Here is a 20,508-nt window from a genome sequence, read left to right as displayed (position 1 = left end):
TTTCATCTAAAATGAGCTTTCTAGAGAATCAGACTTTCCTACCTCTGCCAGTTAATGAAAGGGCTGTTGGTTTCTGGATGAATACATTTGAAAATATTTCCATTAAGTTATTATACGTCTGATTTTTCATTGTGAAAAATCTAGGAAATTTTGTTTCACAGGAAATCCTGATTTGCTTACAGTACTTTTACTTTCCCCCCTTTTCTTTTATGGATTATAGTGGAGAATTTTAATTTTGTTAACCTAATTCATCTAGCCTTGGAAATCTTGTGTAAGTTATTGACCTTAAAAAAAAATTCTTTTGTGTAAGCTTAATAAAGAAAAAGTGAAAACAATTGTAAACTGGAAAATAAATAATTTATTTTTGCTTTTATTAGAATAATAATGTTTTATTACAGATGTGAGTTAAGGTTATGATGATGTTATTGAAGAGCACATTTTGGACTAAGTAGGGAAGCCAAATATCAGATACTGACATAACTTACACACATCAAAGTCTATGAATATACCTTACACAAACAACCTAATAGCTCACTATATTAGCAGATGAATTTAGAATAAGGAATACTAATAATCCAGCCCTATATCATGAAACACATTGCCTGCTATGCAAGCATTTATTGCAATGTTATTTCAGTGAAATCAAATCTAGGCAGATATACATTAATGATTTAAGATGAGAGTATGAAATAATCCTTGTCATTAATTTTATTGTATTTTAGCTTAATCTGCATACATCTAAAATTTAACCTGATTTCCAGTTTCCTAGTAGTTTCCGACATGTTAGTAAGCTTTTCATGTATTTTTATTCTAAAAGGCAATTTGTTGCTTGACCTTTTTTACAGAGAAAGGGCCTGGGTTTTTGCCCTACAGATTCGTAGCAATCCAAGGCATATGTGCTTAGAATACAAGAGTCCCTTTCTTTGGCATTTTCATTGATTACCAGTATTTCAGATACTTGTCAGATAGATGACACTATTCCTAGTAAGTCCCTCTTTATTTCTTCCTGCTTGGCTTAAAAAAACACTAATAAATTTTCTCTTGTCTGATTTCAACAGGGACATCTTATGATTGGTGGTAAACAAGTCACACTTGAATATAGTCCATACCCTGAGTTTTGGTATTGCAAGCGTGTAAGTATGTAGAAGAATAACCTTATGAAAAGTTACTTGTAGAGCAGCGGTCCCCAACCTTTCCAGCTTGGGAGACCAGCCCGGGAGCTGGGGGGATGGTTCCGTGTGAATGGCAGGTGAATGCATGAGCAAGTGCAACTCCATTTATGTGAGCGGGAGCTTTGCAACCAAGTGCACCTGTCACTCGCGCAAATGGAGCTTTGCGTGTGCACACGCTCACCTGCCGCTTGTGCGGCCTGGTTCCAAACAGGCTACGGCCTGGTAGTGGGCCACAGCCTGGGGATTGGGGACCTCTGTTGTAGAGAGTTTGAAAGAAATGGAATAGCTTAATGAAAATATTTCTAATTGACTTGCTGATTCTTCAAGTGGACTCTCATAGCACTAAGCTTTCTTGAGGGATGCACACAGCTTACCTTTGTGGATAAAATAAGTCATAGTCAACTCTCTTTCCGTCTGAAACCATTGGTGATATGGATTTGTTTGTCCCCTGCCCTTGCTGCTATATTTTGCGTTCTGTATTTCCACATGGAAGATCCACTGTATATATGGAGATCTGTTTGTTTATTGTATATTAATTAGCTTAATTTTGTTTTGCTTTATTTATGAGATTTACCCCAACCTCAATCCAGAGGGAGTCTGGCCTATTTAACATTAGATACAGCTCACTGAATTTTATTCAGTTAAAGATTTGAATGTAGATTCTTCCCAAACCAATATCTTGGAGTCACATGTGTCCCATTGGTAGAAGAGAGGTATGTTCATAAAGTAGAGACTACCTGAATAGAGAATTCTTCTGAATCACGGGTTGCATTTCAGAGGTATTTATGCGAGTTGAAAATCTATGTCTTTGTCCTTCCTTTTTCATTATTTAGGAACATTGATTTGAAGTCATGGCATGCTACTTTCAGTTTATTATCTTGCAGATGTAAATGGGTGGCTCACATGGTGTTATTAACACATAGCTGGAGTCTTAATAAAACACTAAGCTTCCTTTCTGCTTCTTTTTATAAGTTGAGTTGCATGAAGGGACAAAAGACAAAGATTATATAATCTTTTTTTTCTTTGCAGTGTAAAGCACGCACAGTAGGGTTTCATTCAGAAGGGTATCGTTCATCTTGTTACTTCTGTAAACTCCCAAGAGATGGTGAGCCTACTTTTGTTACTGTCTGGTACCAAAATAAATGTGTTAATTTGCAATGAATAAAGATCTTTGGTGTATACAGCGATATATTTTCATTAGTACTAGATCAAAGTCTGTTTTTAATGCAAATTATTAACTTTAAATGGTATAAACAAGAGAATGAATGAATCTTTTCCTATAGCAGAACTACAGCATCTGAAATGAGTATCTCTCTCACTAGCTCTTGAGATTGGGCTTAGAGCTCCTCTGAGTCCACTTCCTCTTCTCCAACTCTGCTCTTACTTCAAATAACCACTAGCTCTACCAGCCAGTCATGTGGCCAGGATTATCATAGTATAAATGGATATTTGTTAATTTGTTTAGTAGCTTATTTAATTTACTTAGTAGAATTTAGAGGCTTCATAGAGAGCCAGTTTGGCGTAATGGTTAAGACATCAGGCTAGAAACCAGGAGACCATAAGTTATGGGGCACAAAGCCAGCTAGATGACCTTGGGCCAGTCATTTTCTCTCAGCCTTAGGAAGGAAGCAGTGACAAAGTACTTCTAAAAAACCTTGCTAAGAAACGCTGTTCATGGACACATCAGAAGATTTCTGTGACATCTGAGACCATGTAAGAGAGCCAGCATGGAAATACAACCAATGCTATCCCTTTTGAGACTCTAGTGCCAGTTGCCTGCAGCCTCTAGTAGGCTCATTTTTTCTTCTCTCATAGGCTAGATGGCCTGGCACAAGAAGAGCAGAAGTCGATGCTGCTAGACTTCCATTCCCTCACTGCCCTTCCATGAGACCTGTAGCACAAGAATCATTCTACTGGCTGTACCAGGCAATATCTCTCCCCTGAGGAACTCATGCATTTTCACATGCCAGGAAAGAACTCCAGTGATAACCATAGGATAACAGTCAAGCCATGCCCTTTAGGTTTTGAACCTGATACGCTGGCTATGTACCCTATCATAGAGCGGGGGAGGAAACAGGAAATGCTACCAACTTGGGCTCTCCTTTCCAGCTGGACAGCTAATGTTGGAAGAATGAGGAGGAAGAATTGAGAAAGACATCCATTCTTGGTCCCTCTATTCTAGAGAATTCCTGTTTATACTATAGAAAATAAGGACCAGGATGACAGTGTCATACCACCAAATGAGGGGGAAAATACCCAGCTCCTTCCTTCTCTGACATACAGCTCAGATACTTCCCTTCAGGACTATAAATGAGAAAGATGGGACAGATATCCCTAGATGAGAAAGAGAAATGTCAACCAGTCCTGAATCCACCAGGCATATCAAGAGAGTCTGCAAGATTCTCGGCCTGAAGAACTGGAACCTCCATTCCTGTAGGTCCCACTGTACCTGCCAGCAGCATAAGACTATATGTAATCCAGAGCATCTTGGAGGCAGAGATCTCAGAACAAACCATGCCATCCTCAATTCCAACCAAAAGGGAATGTTTTCCTATAAAAATAGACAATCATTCTTGGGCAAAAGGCTAATAAAAATGCCCATAGCTGAATGTGTCATGTTAAAATACATGCATTTTAAAGACAGGATTGTAGGTCATACAAATGAGTCGAACATTGACTAGTACTGAAGGCCAATAACTACCTCTTGAGCATACAGTGATCAAACAGGTCTCATGATGTGAGGCCAGAGGTTTACTTTTCCATCGTTCCTAAGAAGAACAAAGGTTGATGCATTGTTCTGAAACCCACATGGGAAAACTGTCATATTGAAACTCTGAAAATTATCATTGAATTCCCCTAAGAAAGGAACACACCTGAATCACCACTCACAGACGAAGTTCCTGAGATTCAAATTGTAGGATGTCCTCTATCAGTACATGCCCTTTCATTAATTCTGTCATTGACTCCCAGTGTATTCATGAAGGTGACCGTAATCAGCCATTTGATTTCCTGGGAAATACACACATGCACTTTCTTAGATGGTTCCCTATTTTATGTCCTCAACTGAGTAGGGGAAAGAAAGATGTTTGGCCATGATATTAATTTTTAAGAATCTGGGTTCCTGATTAATGTAGAGAAGAACAGTTTTTAGCTAGTGCACATCTTATAAGGCTTGGAATCAATTCTGGAGACACAAAATGGCCTGATCTCATCAAAACAAAGAAAGGCAACCATCTAAAAACTAATTGCATATATTCTTTGAATCAACCGTCCATATCTCTTGATCCTTGACAGTCTTCAAAGACAAATGATAACTTGGACAAACTCAGTACCTTGAGCAAGATTCCAGATCAGCAGCGCTAGAGGCAATGAAGTGATCCAATCAAAGAAATTCTCTCAAGGTAATAGCTTTTGAAATGATCTCCAAAAGAAGGGACTTGTTGCTTTCACACCATATTGAACTTACTACAGCCAGGCAAGTGTCAGAAATAGAAGCGCTGTCTGTAGGAAGAAGTTTGGCATCACCCAACCATAAACCATGCACAAACCTTTATGTTCAAGCTGAATCTGGTTTATATTATGTGCAGAAAGTAATCCCAAACCAAAACTCACCTAAAAAAGAACGTGCAAACTAGATGTCAGGCAAACTGTCAGTATCTCCTGAGTAGAACAGGAGAGTTTAGAGCAACAGTTCTGAGAGCCTCCTAGTATATTTTTGTCACCTCATCTAGGCTGCAGAGCCTCATTTTCCAGATGGATTAACACATGCATCAAAACTAGCTAAAAGATACAGAATAAACCTCCTTCATAGGGAGTTTATCTTATTTATTTATAAAATTCATTTGCTGCCCATCTTGTGTCCAATGACTCTGGGTGGCTTATAGCATAGAAACATTGAAAAACATTAAAATTATCCATTGTAAAAAACAGCGGATAATAAAATTGTGGACACAAGATGGCAGATGAATTCTAGCTCCTTCACTCAAAACATAATCATCTTGGCACTTTCATCCCAAAGACTCTCCCAGGAGATATCTGTAAGACTGCTAAATCATTCCAAATAGGAGTTATTTTCTGTATCGTTCTCCTGCCAAAAGGGCTGTCCCCTCCCAGAAGAGCTCTAAACAATGCCTCAGGAATTAGTGAAAACACTCACTTTCAGGTATCCTGATTTTGCTGACGAAAATGGACCTTCATAGTAAGTCCATTGGATTGGATTTGTAACAGCTTTTCAATCTGCATGTCTCTTCTTGATGCTTGTCTTTGTGTATTCGTCTAAAAGAATAGTATTGTGACCACTAGAAACATTTCAGTGATATTATAGTATTAGGGAAGTACTGCAACATGAAAAAAGAGAGAAAGTAGGGACCCAGAGAGGTAATGACAAATTTTTACATATTTCATGGATTGGTACAAGTCTAAAATTTGTGTGTTCTCAACTGGAAAGTTTATAATGCATAATCATCTAAATAAGTTATTTAAATATTCTTGTACAATGCAGTAAGGAAAAATAGTGTTAACATAGTGGGTTTTTTTTTTCCTGAAATGACTTCATTAAATTTGTTTTCCTAGTAACAGAAGAAAAACTTGAAAAGGGGGAGGAAGAGTCCCCTGAGGAGCCAAGCCCAAAGGGGGAACCTGTTGAAGACCCTGCTCCACCCCAAGAGCTGCCATCTCAGAAGCCAGATTCTGAGCTGCAATGCCCGCCTCAAGAATTTGAACCCAAGAAGAAGGATAAAAACAGAGAAGAGTGGCTCACACAAGAAAAGAAGAGGGACCCTGAAATGTATCCACCCCGGAAAGAAAACCAAGAGCGTAGTTCAAGGAGAGACACTGTGGAAAATAAGCGTCAGGAGGATGAGAGTAAAAGTAAGTTGATGGTATTTACGGCCTTACTGTCTAATTAATTTCTAAAACGGTGATTTAAATTTGTGTAAGCTGAATAGACGTTCATAGATGATATTTTTTTTCTCTCCATGCTACACTTTTCACAGCAATTATGTTAAAACGCATTCCTCGCTTCACTCCACCGGAAGTGATTGTAGGACTTTTAGCACCATATGTCCGTCTCTCTACTTCAAGTGTGCGGGTAATGAAGAACAAAGCTGGTCGGATGGGCTACACCTATGGTTTCATTGAACTCGACTCTCATGCTGTACGTTGACATTCTCCTTATTTCCCAGCTTCATTAATTAACATTAACGTTAATGAAATGTTAAGCTGTTACTTTCTTATGATAGTCTATGTTCATTACAGTGTCCTGTGTAATTATGAGTTTACATTTTTAAAATGTATTCCTCACGCTTCTGTATCCAAAGCTATCAAACTGGCTACATTTGCACCTAACATTTAACAATGGTTTAGCATTGTAAGACTAAGCCTCTGCAAGCTTCAGGCTTGTACTTTCTCCTTCCCATCTCCTGAAGCACAGTATTACACTCAAACTATAAGCCTGCTTCCTAAACTGCTTAGATGTAATAGTAAGTTACTGAAAAGAAAATTTTCAAATTCCTTCTTGTGTCTTTACTGAAGAGGAAGGAGTAAAAAAGCACAAAGAATTGTGGCTGAATTGCAGCCATTGTGTAGGATAACTTACTCAAATTGACAGGGTAGGCAACCTTGGCTCTTTTATGACTCGTGGACTTCAATTCCCAGAATTCCTGAGCCAGCCATGCTGAGGGGAAAAGGAGAGGTTTCCAAGCTGAGCCATGCTGGCTCAGGAATTCTGGGAGTTGAAGTCCACGAGTCATAAAAGAGCCAAGGTTGCCTACCCCTGGCTTAGTGCTATTGCTAACACTTAGATGTGATGTAATATCAATAAAGAAGAAAATGGCTTTGTTTATACACTGTTCTAATCCCAAACCAAGTGTATGTCAAGTGTATGGTAGAGTGTTTCAAAGGGTTGGGGCAGGCATGTCAAACTGCCGCCCTACGGGCCAGATGCATCACGCTGAAACCGCACCCACCCCATTGCCGGCAATGGAAAAAAAGTCCCGATACGTTGTGTGACGTCATGAGTTTGACATGCCTGGGTTGGGGCCACAGCAGAAAAGGTTCTTTTTGACCCCACCTGCCGGAATTCCTTAGCAGAAGGGCCCATAGCACGCCTTTTCAGCTGGTGCGAGAAAGGTTGACTAATCCCATTGAAGTGAGATTGCTCATTTGGACCCCTGCCATATAAGATTTTTAAAGGTAATAACCAACACCTTGAATTGGACCCAGAAGCAAACCATTGGCTGCATTGGCACCCAGTGCAGCTCATATAACAGCAATGCCACATGTGCCACCCTAGGAGCCTCTAGACCTGTGCGCACTGCTGCATTCTGCACCAGCTGTAATTCCTGAATACTCATCAAGGGTAGCCTCATGCAGAATGCACTGGAGAAATCTAACCAACAATTGACTAGGACTTGAGTGACCGTATGCAGGTCCTCACGATCCAGATAAGGGTGCAACTGGTACATAAAGTTGTGACAAAGCCTTGCTAGCCATGACTGCCACCTGGTCTTTGAGCATGAGTCATGAATCCAGGAGAACTCCCAGGTTGTGCACCAGGTTTGTGTGGGGTAGTGCAACCCCATCCAGAATTAAAGATGGTAAACAACTGGATTTTGAGGTCCCTGCACCCACAGCCATGTTGTCCCCATCCAGACCCCTACTTTTTACTTATTCTTGGATTCTTTTTATTACAGGAGGCACGCCAGTTAGTGAAAGTGTTACAAGACCTAGATCCACCAATTAGCATTGATGGCCGTGCTGTGGATGTAAACCTAGCTACAGGAAAGAGGAGGTAATAAGGATGTCATTAAAACATTTATTGATATGACTTCATTTTGTGATTTTGTCATTTTGACAGATAACTTGAGCAATCAAGTTTTCATAAATTAGCACACTTGCATTATGATTTTGCAGAACTGAATGTCTTTATCAAGTGGTGCTATGTTTAAACCATAATATCTCTCCAAGAAATTAATTGTTATGAGCATACAAGACATTTAAGCTATTTTGAGAGTAAATTTAAAAAGAATAGAGTTGCTAGTAAATTTCATGTCAAAATATCCTCTATAGCAAAGTCAAAAAGTTGATCTGGACTTTCTGTGTGAATCTCTGGGTAATTTGTAATACTGACAATGAATTCTCGCTTTAGATGATGTAATAACATTAATTTAAATTAAAATGGTCAACTCGAGACATTGGTTTAATTATTGAGTTAATGTCTGTATGGAAGATTTGTAAGGTCACAAATTGTGCACTGAACTGTGATTCAAAAAACAAAGCTTCAGTATACTGTATTTTTATTCAGCTTATTAATAGTTCAACAGGTCCCGTGAAATTGAGAGAGTTTTCGTGAAGCATACTAAGCTAACTGCATGTAGTATTTTTGGAACATTTAAACTGATTTGATGGTTGTCTTCTTTCTGTTGCTAGAAATGAATATGGAGACCAAGGTGATATTTCTCGTTTCAGCCAGGTAATGTTTGTAATCTATGACAGCACCTGAAGAAAATTGGTTGCTGCCATCCAGCATTTCAAATGTTTACTTGCCTAAACTTAGGTATATTTTTATATTTAATTTATGACAGTGAGTGTAAGCAGAAAAGGAATATACAAGATCAGTTAACTTCACAGTTGATTCCTCCTCCAACTCAGAACAATTAAAATGTTATATACACACCACTGGCCGACATGTGCATGTGTTTAAATTATAAAAATAAAAGTGTATAGGTAGAAATAATCTTTTCCAAAATTTAAGAATAATGGCTATATCCTAAGTTCTAATAAGATTCCTAGGTTAACGGTGATAAATCTAGGATAGATGTACCATTACCATGAGATGCCATTACAATACACTGTGATTTTGATTTCAAGTTTCCATTCTTCTTGCTGTCTTTATAAAGGACAAGGCATTCCTTGCCTTTTGCAATTATGAGAAAACTAGGCCTTTCTAGGCATTCTGTGAATGAGTGCATTGATTTCAACAGATGTATTTTTCTGAGTCTTTCGGCTGATAAATATCTGATAATAGTTTATTAGGTCTTATCAGTATGTGCAAATTTGTGTTTTATAATTCTTATTTTAAAATCCTGTTTGTATTTCAGGGCAAACGAGGCACGAATGACAGGAGAGGCACTGACATACAGAAACGAAAATCAGAGTGTAGGTTGTCTTTTAATCTGATTGTAGTAGAAAATATTTTTCTTATTTATTTCTTAACCAAATTTTTGTATCCGCCCAACTCACCAAAGGTGACCTTGGGCAGCACAAAGCAATAAATAAAATATAAATCATAAAAATAGCAAATCCAAATATAAAAATCATAGTAATAAATATCCTAAAAACCTAAAATGCAATCATAAATGAGAATAGAATAGAATAGAAAATGGACTTCAATTTTCTTGAAAGAATCATCTACTCTTTATAGTATCTTTTCATATTTTGGAATTTTTTGATAGCTCACTTAAAATTAGAACATCTTTTTCTTTTAAGGTTGACCAATATATCTCAACTGGCAAGTGTTGGTGGTAAAGGGCAAGAAATTATAATTTTAATAGTTTAAAATATATTAATTACCTTACATGGAATCTTTGGGACCTTCAATCTCATTAACCAGAATATATTAGACTATATCTGTATTATTTAAAGGATTATCTATTTATCTGTCTGTTTACTTATAAACTGCTACAATCCTCAAGTAACTCTAGGCAAATATAAGTTGTAACAATTGCCCTGATATGTTTTACATCTTTCAGCTTCTTCTGATGTGTCTACATTCATTTATGATCCAGATACTGGAAATTATTTTGATCCCATAAGTGGAGTGTACTATGATCCGAATACTCAGGTGAGATTGTATGCATAAATGAGTTTCTTTTCTCTTTTCATTACTATGAATTGTTCTTTTTTTAAAAAAAAAATCCTGTTTTGTTCCTATGCAGAGAGAAATACCAATAGGTCGGGAAGCATCACCACCACCACCATCTAGTATGAGGCATTATAAAAGCCAAGAAAGGACAAGTGAAAGAGATGAGACATCCAGTAGAGATAATAGAGACAGAAGAGAAAGACACAGAAGTAAATCAGCCAAGGTAGTTATTGGTCATGAGAACACTGTTATGAGTTTTGTGACCTGCATATTTAAGGTATAAAATGCTGAAAGTGAAAAAGGATTGGAATTCTACTCAGCCAATGTGGATTAATAACAGACTTGCCCAGCTTGTCTTTTTTCTTGGAAATAAAATAGCCAAGTACAAACTATATTGTTCTTGTACTTGTCCTTGTAAGTAGGAACAATGGAGAGAAAGAGAAGCAAAAATATTTATGTAAGCAATGGAATTGTAAACAAGTTTTTTAATTGTCACTTAATTCAGAATGAGCATCAAGAGGACAGATTTCCTGCAGAAGGTGTCTTTAAAAAGCCACTACCTCCAATATTGAAAAAAGAAGAAAGCACTCCTCCAGTAAGAATTTATTACTTAACTATTGCAATAATTTATCTTAAAATTTAATTCTATCTAAATTTTAGAAAGTATGCTGCTGACAATACCCTACACATATTTCTTTTAAGTGTATGCTCCTTATTCCATCATGCTTTTGGATAGAGTTAAGAGTCTCAGGAGAGCTGGCTGTAGTATGTTCTGGGTGTAGTGAAGTGACAACATTTGTACACTTTATAGCTATTTTACAGTCTGGCTTATGGCAGAGCACATTCAAAGCAAAATCTTTTAGAAAGCAAGAAAAATCTTTGAATTCTTCAAGAGTTTTCTCATTAAAGCTATACGTTCTTTAGAAAGTAGGCTTTTTGTAGTTTGTCTGAATTTTTCATCTTTTTGCTTGTAATAGTAGAATGGTCAGAAAGTACAGAGGTGGTGAAAGACCCATCTATTTTATGTAGTGATACGGCAACCCTTGTGTTATTGTTTCTTGTAGATGAACTCTCACTTAGTGTTCATTCCTGAGATGCTAAATGTAAAGCATGGTTCATGTCTCATCTCAGACAGACCTCTAATAGAATTTAAGAAAAATGAGCGAGGAAGAATGGTGACTTAATTTAATGTGGTTGTCCTTTTAGGCCTAGTTTTTTTTAATTGGTTGTTGAATTTCGTTGTGCTCTCAGTCCAGGACTTATGGCAGATTCAATATATTTAAGGCATAGAGACCCTGGAGACATTACACAAGTTACTGAATCTAGCCTGTGATTATTATATGTGGGCTGTAAAAATCCAGATGGTGCTAGATACAGTTTTGTATATTTTGTATGCCATTTCCAGATAATCACCTTTTGTTTTGCAGCTCATATGTGGTAGCCTTCATCTAACCTAGACTTTTAGTAGAAGAATAGCTTCATTCATTTCTTCAGTTTATATAGCTTAATAATGTCTGCATATTACTGAAGAAGGGATCTGCCTTTTATTTTTGTAATCTATTCAATATTATATGGTACTATAGGCAACCTGATGTTGACAGATTAAGGTGAAATAAGATAAAGTAGAAATTATTAAAATATGCTCCTTTTAAATAACCCATAAAAAGCAAAAACCCATGTTTTTCTATCAAAAGATATTTACACAGAGAAACATCAGCATAGTTTTCACACAAGTCACAGTAAAATTTCAGCTTTGAGAGTGATACAGGTAAATTTGAGAACAAAGGGGTAAAAGGATAAATTTTGACAACTAATGAATAGGAAAGATCTGGGTTCAAATTTAGTAGTATGTTAACACGACTCCCACTGTGTAGTTGCATAGCTAGTATATTAAGATGTAAAGGGTAAATAATGGCACTATTGCAAGTTTATTTGTAACTCTATTATTGCATTGCTTTATTTAAAAGGTAACTTTTGTATTTGAGAAATTACTGCATTTGTTTTTACATAATTGCATAATCACTTCAGATTTCAAGTCATTACGACTACATCCCGTTACAAATAGTAGAGAAATGCCATTGGATTAGTTCATGATAAAGTAAAATTTGAATTTGGATCTTCTTTCTGAAGAAGATCATTTATTTATTACTCTATGTAATACATTTATTTATCATTTATTTATTACTCTATGTAATACATTAATTATATGCTCAGACTGAAGCGTATTATCCTTGCTGACATTTGAGGCATCCAAACACAGTGACTGGATTTGCTTCAGTTCTGCATGTGGCTCTCATTCTTTTATCCCTTTTCTACAGCCGAAGGTGGTGAATCCTCTGATAGGGCTTTTGGGGGAATATGGTGGGGATAGTGACAATGAGGAAGAGGAGGAGGAGGAGCCGCAGCCACAGCCATCACGGCCAGTAGTCCAGCAAGAGGAGCGGCCCCAAAAGGTTGAAAGCGATGAAGATAAGCTGACAGACTGGAATAAATTAGCATGTTTACTTTGCCGGAGGCAGTTTCCAAATAAAGAGGTTCTGATTAAACATCAACAACTATCCAACCTTCACAAAGTAAGAAACGAAGCAATATATTCTGAGAGCTTCTATTGTACATTTAGTAATTTTGTTTTACTTGGCAAGTTAGACAGAAGTACAACCAGAAATTAAACAATTTTTCAGATAAAGTATATCAGTTCTGAATTCCGAACCATACTACCGCACAAACATTGCAAGTAGTGAAGGAACCTACCCAAACGCCTGCAGTTGAAAATTAATAGATTGGACTGTTCTAGTTAATTTGTTAAGAACATGGCTTTGATAACTGAGCAAAAACTGGGATTGCCATCATATAGGAACATGTAGAACCTTCGGTAAAAAAAACAGCTGTACTATTCACAATTGAGGATATTTTTATTATGTCAACTAAAAAAATTAAGAAATGTAAACTGTCTCCTGCACACAAGATTTAGTGTGACTGGGAAAATGGACTTGCTATAAGAATTGTTTTCTTAGTAGTAGAAGTAGAACATTAGTGGAACATTAAATGGTTACTGGAAACTGGAAAAAATGAAGTTCCGTATTTCACAAATGCTTCCTTCAGATGTAGTATGTACACCTTGACTTGGTAAATTGAATCAAATTGCTTCTTACTGTTTTCAGTGTTAAGTGACAAAATATTAAAGTATGACAAAGAATTATCTCTTTTTCTACAGAGATATCTGAGTTTTTAAGAAAATCAGAATATTTAGATGGAAATATGTGGGGCTCTTTATCAGAGAATCCCAAAGCAGCTGATTTTGACTCCTTCCAGCAAAACATTCATATAATTCAATTAATTAAAATTAATAGCTAAATACAAAGAGAGCAGACTAAGATCTCTTTTTGAAAGAAAAATATAGCTGCTTTAAGGAATACCTTGATATAAATTTCCTCTTATTGTCCTATGCATTCTGTAGAACTTTGGTAGCCTTTGGTATTACAATTTGCTCTTGAGTTTCCATTATTCTCAAATATCTATTGCTAATCCTAATGCTGAGACATTCTAAGGGATTTGCTTTTTCTTACAGCAAAACTTAGAGATTCATTGGAAAATAAAACGATCAGAGCAAGAACTGGCATATTTGGAGAAGCGAGAGCGAGAGGTGAGTAAAATACTTATTTTTGCCTTATATATGCTGCAATATGGCTTGAGGAAACAGGTTTTTTATAAATGAACAAAACACTAAACCTGTGTGTGTCCCATCTGTTGGATGTATTCATGTCCTTAGATGCAGGCAGGAACATCCACTGTGTAAATCCAAAGTAATGTTTTTACTGTAGGTGCCAGTGCACCTAAAGAGTGATCAATTAAGCTGCCTCCATTCCCCTCCACTACTGTAATAAGGACAGTAATGAGGATAGTAATGATAATCAAGCAACAGATTTCTGAGCACCTAGAAATGAACAAAGAGGTCATTAAAAGCCAGCCTGATAAAACTTATTGTCCTCTTAGTTAAATTGACTAAATGGATCAAGGAAATGCTCTGGATATAGCATTTGGACTGCCAAAATAGATCACAGCCCACTTCTTGGTAAGATAGAACAATGTTAGATAGACAGTACCACCACAAAATGGATTCACAGCTGGCTGACTAACTGCACTCCGCATGTAGCTTCAATGGAACTACAACTTCATGGAGGGAAGCATGCAGTGTGGTATCTCAAGGTTCTGTCTTGGGTCCAATGCTCTTAAACATCTTCATAAATGACCTGGATCAGGGATCCCCAACCCCCGGTCTGTGGACCGGCACCGGTCCACACCATGCCAGAAATTGGGCTGTGCAACAAGTGAAGCCCTATCCGCAGAATGCAGGCAAAACTTGTACTAGCGCCGCAGCCACAGGGCGCAAAAATAGGCCGTAAATGGGCTTTCAGTTAAGGCTCCCTACTATGGAGGAAGGGAACATCGGTAAAAGTATTTTTAGTAATTCTGTTTTCTAATAAAAAGGGAAAATTTAAAGAAAAGGGAAATGACCGAAGAGAGAGATTTGAGGAACGAGAATCTCCAGAGAGAAAACGGCCAAAATCCTTCAGAAATTCTGACAGGTAATGACACAGCCTTATGAAATAAGTCCTTGCAGCTTCTATGTCTATTTAAATGGCATGAGACTGTGATAAAATCAGTATTTGAAATTAATATATTTTACAATTATATAATTTAAGTACTGGGATTGTTTTTGTGATAATTGTAGCCCTGCTTTGGAATTTTAATGATAAAACAGGATATATGTTTTTAAAACAAACAACTAAAGCGCAAAAGTAGACTATAATGGTATTTTAATGTGTTACTTTACTTTAAAAATAAAAATATAACATTGAGAGATTGTATTTATTACATAGCCTTCTTAGTTACTGGATTTTTTGCAGTGATGCAAAAATTAGCTGGATCCAAGGTAACTCATGTAAGAAACTGCATACCCAAAATTATTTAACATAAGATTCTCTTATATTGGTTATGTAAATTTAAAATACACTAGATTACAGATACATGTCTTTCAGATTGAAGTTGCAAATGCCTGTGCTGAAAGAAAAATCTAAATACACCTGACAACCTAGCTCCTAAGATTCCAGTTAACCTATAAGCATGTATACAAAACCCACTGCTGTACATGTGCTTAAAATGTCCCCACATGTATTTGTTTGCAGTGAGTATAAGCCCACAGATAAAGGAAGAATGGAGAGCAATAACAAAGGAAGCCGAATGATGCAGGCTATGGGCTGGAAGGAAGGTTCAGGGCTAGGGCGCAATGAACAAGGCATGACATCACCAGTAGAGGTAAATTTCCTGTCTTTACAAATGAATGTTTACTGAACAGGCAGCATCTAGATAACTTTGGCTTATCTCAAAGAGCTAAGTAATCTGTTTGCATCATGATAAAATTAGGCATATTACTTGAAATATGCATAGTTAGGAAGTGGAAGTAGCAAAAGTTATTTTTCATAACCTGAGCATATGAGATGCAATCTCACTGCCTCATTTCCTAAAAAAATATTGAACTCTATGGATTTGTTTGCAACTGGTCCCATGTAACTAGTTAAGGCATGATTATCTCAAGGATTTTTTTTCCCTACTTCCCGATCACTGAGGTCAGGAAGCAAGTTTTCTTTTCTTTACATGAAATCCATCATAATTGCAGCATCCAAGATGTTGCCCTAGGAAGTTGATCTGGTACAGTTTACTGCAACAACTTCCTGTCTAGAAAATACCTCATCTAGCTGACTCTGGATTAATGGCTCTGGGGTCTTTGGGGTTTTTGCCTGTTTGTTTTAATAAGAATAGCTATCTTGAGGACTTAGTTGAAGGGAAAGATGGAGTAGATATGTTAAAATCTGCGTGACAGTGCAGGTACCAAATTGATCTTGCATGTCATAAATAAATTCTAGAATGAAGCAAGCATAGTATCATTATATGTTAAAATTCTCCTCACTTGCAGATAAGTAGGCAAGGGAAGTAATACTAAAATTTTTTTAGTAATAATTATAGACAATTAAAATAGAGTGAAATATTATTTAAAAAACCTATTTCTTCTGTGGCAATAAAAGCACAATTTTTTTAATGAGATTTACGTATCTTTTTTCAGGCAGAAAATCGGAAGAAGGGAGCAGGCTTAGGAACCCAAGGAAGGCCCAGTAGAAGGCAATCTAATGAAACCTATCGAGATGCAGTGCGGAGAGTCATGTTTGCCCGTTACAAGGAACTTGAATAAATGTGGAAAGAAATCACACCATACATCTTGTATCTTCCAGTCCCTTCTTTGTGTTCTTTTTGTAATTATTTTCTTTTTTGCTGCTGAAGTGTGTTTTGTTTTTTGTTTTTGAAATAAAACCGAAAAAAAAACATTTCTTTGTGGTTTCTTTCCATAAAATAGTCTTGAAGATACGAGTCTCGGGTATATTCATATTCAAAAAACTAAAACACAGATCACCGAGACTGAAGAATTTATTTAAAAACTTTGCTTTTATCAGCATCTGCTGACATCGTCAGAGTTCTAGCCAGGATTGAGAATCACGTTCTTATAGTCTCGGTAACGCCAATTGTTTGGCTAACGAGCGTGTTACCGGTCTGTTTGCCACACACAGTCATCTCGCCGCTTTTCTGATGTCTCCATATGCGATGCTGTCATTTCAGCTAGTTGTTGGCAGATATCCTTGAATAACAAAACAGCAAGGATGAAACAGCCACAGATCCCCACTGATACGAACAGGTCAACAAGATCGCAACCCTTCCTTAACAGAGTTAGTGTCATAGCAAATGATCGGGAGGAGGCAGACGGCACCGATCAGTGACAGCAGAAGACTTGGAACCAACATGGACAGGGACGATGACAGCAAGAAAGAACAACCAACTGAAATGACAGCATCACATGGAGACGTCAGAAAAGGGCCAGATGACTGCACGCGGCAGAACGCACACTCCACACGGGCGGGGCGCAAGGAGAGGAGCAGAGTGCGGAAATTCAAACAGCTATCAACGAGCGCAATAGAAACAACAACAGAGCAATTAACTATGGGAGGGCAGGAGCCAAACAGACCGGTAACATGCTCCTTAGCCAAACAATTGGCGTTACAGAGACTATAAGAACGTGATTCTCAATCCTGGCTAGAACTGTGATGATGTCAGCAAATGCTGAGAGAGGGAGATATGTTTTATATTCAGTTTATATTCTGCTATCTCCACCAATCATACATTTGGTGGGGAAAATACTATAACAAAGAAAGGGACAATACCTGGATGCTTTTCACTTGGGATGACTGGGATATAATACTGAGATACCAATGATAATGCTTAATAAACTGTGGTGGGATTGAAGGGGGGGTACATCCATCCTGCTGTCCTCTCCCTATCTCTCAGTGATGTTTGATACTATTGTTCATGTAGGGGCCTTTGCAAAAATCCTGTGCATTAATTGTGGCCATTTATAGATCACAAGCCTTACTCTCAGCCACTTATACGTTGGTCAGCTTCTTGAAATTTTGTAATGTGCTGTCTTTGAAAATATTTGGTGGCTACAGTTGGTTCCCAGAACAGTTAAAATGCATTACAATACACTCATGTAACACTTCTATTTCAAAAACTGGCTCCCAGTTGCCTTCTGGATGCAATTCAAGGTGCTGTCTACAACCTATAAAGTTCTTTGTGACATGGCTAGGTTATTTTAGGGACTGCATATCTAAAATTGTTTCTGCTCATTCTACAAGATTCAGTAGGGATGGCATGTTCCAGATACTATGTCATTTGGTAGGTCTCAGAAGATGCAACTTCTGAGACTTCCGGTCCTGCACGGTAGCGACTGGTCACAGGCTTGCGGACCGCTGCACTCCCGCAGCTAATTTTTGTCGTGCCTGGAGACCCTAATGGGTCCAAGCTGCCCCAGAGAGGTGGCAAAGAAAGAAGGGTGCCCCGGCAACTCTGGAATGACGGTGGTCGTTCCGTTCGTTTTGGGGAAAGCCTTCTAACCTGACAGGAGAATGGGTGTATTTCACCGATCAGCCCAAGCTACTTGCAACCGAAGTCCAAAAGAACTAACACAATAGTAAACAGCGTGCTTGAAACTGGGTGAGGAATCTGATTTTCCCTTTTCTATTCTACACTTAATTTACTGGAAAAAATCCCCAAGAAGCAAAATACCTCCGAAAGTGAAGGAGAGGGTCTTCCGCCCCACCCTTATACTAATGGAAGTGGCGAATTAAAATTTCCATGGAGGATCAAAATATATGGTAGTGAAATAAATATATAAACTTGAAAGTTAAAATTTAATTTTGGATAAGTTTAAAATTGTTGAATGGTTAAGACTCTCATTTTAAAGACCATTGTTCATATTGAAAACTAAATAGATGCTGGCACCTAGTGGTGGATGAAGATTATGACAGTTATGATCTCCATAGAGAACTTGCCAAAACCTGGGAAAAGCTAATCTGTGTTTGTGACCTTCAAAGCTTTAATAACAAAGAACAGTTGTGACAAAAAAAGCAACAATCTGGGTTGCAGACAAAGAGAGAATTATAAACTTTAGGGGAAAAAAATCTTTTTTGAACTCTTTGGATTACTAATATCTATTTAACCAGGACTCTAAAGCTATTTGCAGAAAAAAGGAAAACTTCAACTTTTGGTCATCATGGATCAGAGATGTAGATAGAACACACCAAGAAAACATAAATACCTCTCAGGAAGAGATATATAGTATATTGCAATTAATTCAAACAACAAGTTCAAATCACAAAGAAATCCAAAATGTGAAAATATAAATAAATCTATTTCTAAGTTAACTCTACAACAACAAAAAAACATCCAGGAAACAACAACAGAGAAGGAGCAGACAAAACAAATAAGTGAACATAAAATTGAAAATAGAGACTCAAAGATGGAATTTAACAAAGCAAGAAAACATGATTTAATCCTAGTGGTAAAAAATCCACAAGAAATGGAAAAAAACAACTCATCCCTTAAGACTACAAAATAAATCTGAGGACAAAAAAAACATTGGATAAAATGGAATTTAGAGATGTTGAAAGCATCAGAGAGAAAGGAAATGATAAGAGAAGTAGAGAAGAAGAAAAAGATTTTCAAGAAACATGGAAAGGCAAAAGCCTCATAAAAGACACTTCATTCGATTTACTTCTTATACCTACAGCAACAGTCATGAATATATGGAAAAACTTTTTGATTCAGCAAAACACATTGATCAAGAAAGACACTGGTCAAAGGAAAAAGATTAAAGTGAAAATTAAGAAAATAGATGATGGGATTTACCAGAGAGAATATTTAAAAAAAGAAACATTTGTTTGAATATGGTTAAAGAAATAGTAAAGATTTTGAATATATATGTCATTCTAAGAGGGATGAATTCCTTGAATAATACTGTATGCTTTTCACCCCTTTTTATTTTATTTCTTGATATAAGTAATATAATACTGTTGAAATGACTTAGATGAAGGAAATGTTTTAGATAATTAAATGTGTTTGAATTTAGGGAAATTATAATGTATAAAAAAGAAAATGTTTAGAATAAGAGTTAAAGGATTAGATGACTAGACACATTAAATGGAATATTTAAAGATTAAATATATTTTTAATTATCGTTAAAAAGAATAAGAAATTTTGGGAATGAATATACATTAGCTTAGGAGGAATATATATTTTAAGTAGTATTTTACTTTTTATGTTTCTTTACTCTTGCTCTTTTCCTTTTGTTTACTGTTTTTACCTATTGTTTAAGAAATGTAACAGTGTTGAAATAGTTTATATGGGAAAAATGGATTTAAATCTTTAAATGTAATTAACTGTTGAGAAAATCTTAACCAGCAAGAATACTTTGAACTTTGAGGGAAAAACAATTTAAATAAGGACTGTAACAGGATATAAGATGAGGCAACCAGAATGTTTAGATAGAAAAGAAATATATTGATGTGATCATTATTTTTAGGAATATTGGGAAAAATCATATATGTAACTATTATTTATCAAAATAATAAGAACTGTATTAATTCAAGGTTTGCAAAGACATTTTGGGGAAAAGGGGAAATCAACTAAATGTACTATGTGGATTATGGATTATAGAAAACAATTGTTAATGATTTTTCTTTACAAATGTAAACCCAGACAACACACTGCTTACCAATTATTAAATGATTTATGTTTTTAAAAAAATCAATAAAATATATGGGAAAAAAAGAAGATGCAACTTCTCTGTAATGATGCATATCCCTTGGATTAGCATATCTGAGATTTGGATGGATGTTGCAATATTCTATACAATGTATCAGTGCTCATCGCTAAGTACTTTCTCAAACAAAAGCTAGCCTACGTGACCAACAGCTATGTCACGTATGCCTAAGGTGACTTCCTCATTTCCTAAAGGGCACAAAAAAGACCGTATATGGTAGTAAGGAAATGTTCCCCTCCTCCTGAGATGTAACCACTCCCATACCTGAT

General features: G+C 36.6%; 1 protein-coding gene across 1 annotated transcript in view; it reads left to right on the top strand.

Annotated features, from left to right (window-relative positions):
• RBM6 (RNA binding motif protein 6) overlaps positions 1-16,352 on the top strand; it is an 87,233-nt gene extending 70,881 nt beyond the window's left edge. Inside the window, exons 6-20 of the mRNA XM_015819419.1 lie at positions 1,059-1,133; positions 2,202-2,277; positions 5,745-6,041; positions 6,167-6,327; positions 7,865-7,962; positions 8,601-8,643; positions 9,272-9,329; positions 9,923-10,014; positions 10,109-10,258; positions 10,541-10,630; positions 12,354-12,608; positions 13,604-13,678; positions 14,524-14,621; positions 15,222-15,351; positions 16,157-16,352. Of these exons, the coding sequence (XP_015674905.1) occupies positions 1,059-1,133; positions 2,202-2,277; positions 5,745-6,041; positions 6,167-6,327; positions 7,865-7,962; positions 8,601-8,643; positions 9,272-9,329; positions 9,923-10,014; positions 10,109-10,258; positions 10,541-10,630; positions 12,354-12,608; positions 13,604-13,678; positions 14,524-14,621; positions 15,222-15,351; positions 16,157-16,282 (1,824 nt within the window). The 3' untranslated portion in view covers positions 16,283-16,352. The remainder of the gene's footprint in view (positions 1-1,058; positions 1,134-2,201; positions 2,278-5,744; positions 6,042-6,166; positions 6,328-7,864; positions 7,963-8,600; positions 8,644-9,271; positions 9,330-9,922; positions 10,015-10,108; positions 10,259-10,540; positions 10,631-12,353; positions 12,609-13,603; positions 13,679-14,523; positions 14,622-15,221; positions 15,352-16,156) is intronic.
• Positions 16,353-20,508: the final 4,156 nt, after the last annotated feature.

This window comes from Protobothrops mucrosquamatus, unplaced genomic scaffold (genome assembly GCF_001527695.2).
Source record: "Protobothrops mucrosquamatus isolate PMUCROS unplaced genomic scaffold, P.Mucros_1.0 scaffold918, whole genome shotgun sequence".
In the NCBI taxonomy this organism is placed as follows: Eukaryota; Metazoa; Chordata; class Lepidosauria; order Squamata; family Viperidae; genus Protobothrops; species Protobothrops mucrosquamatus.
The sequence above is the reverse complement of the archived record's forward strand: the minus strand, read 5'-3'. Positions and strand labels throughout refer to the sequence as shown.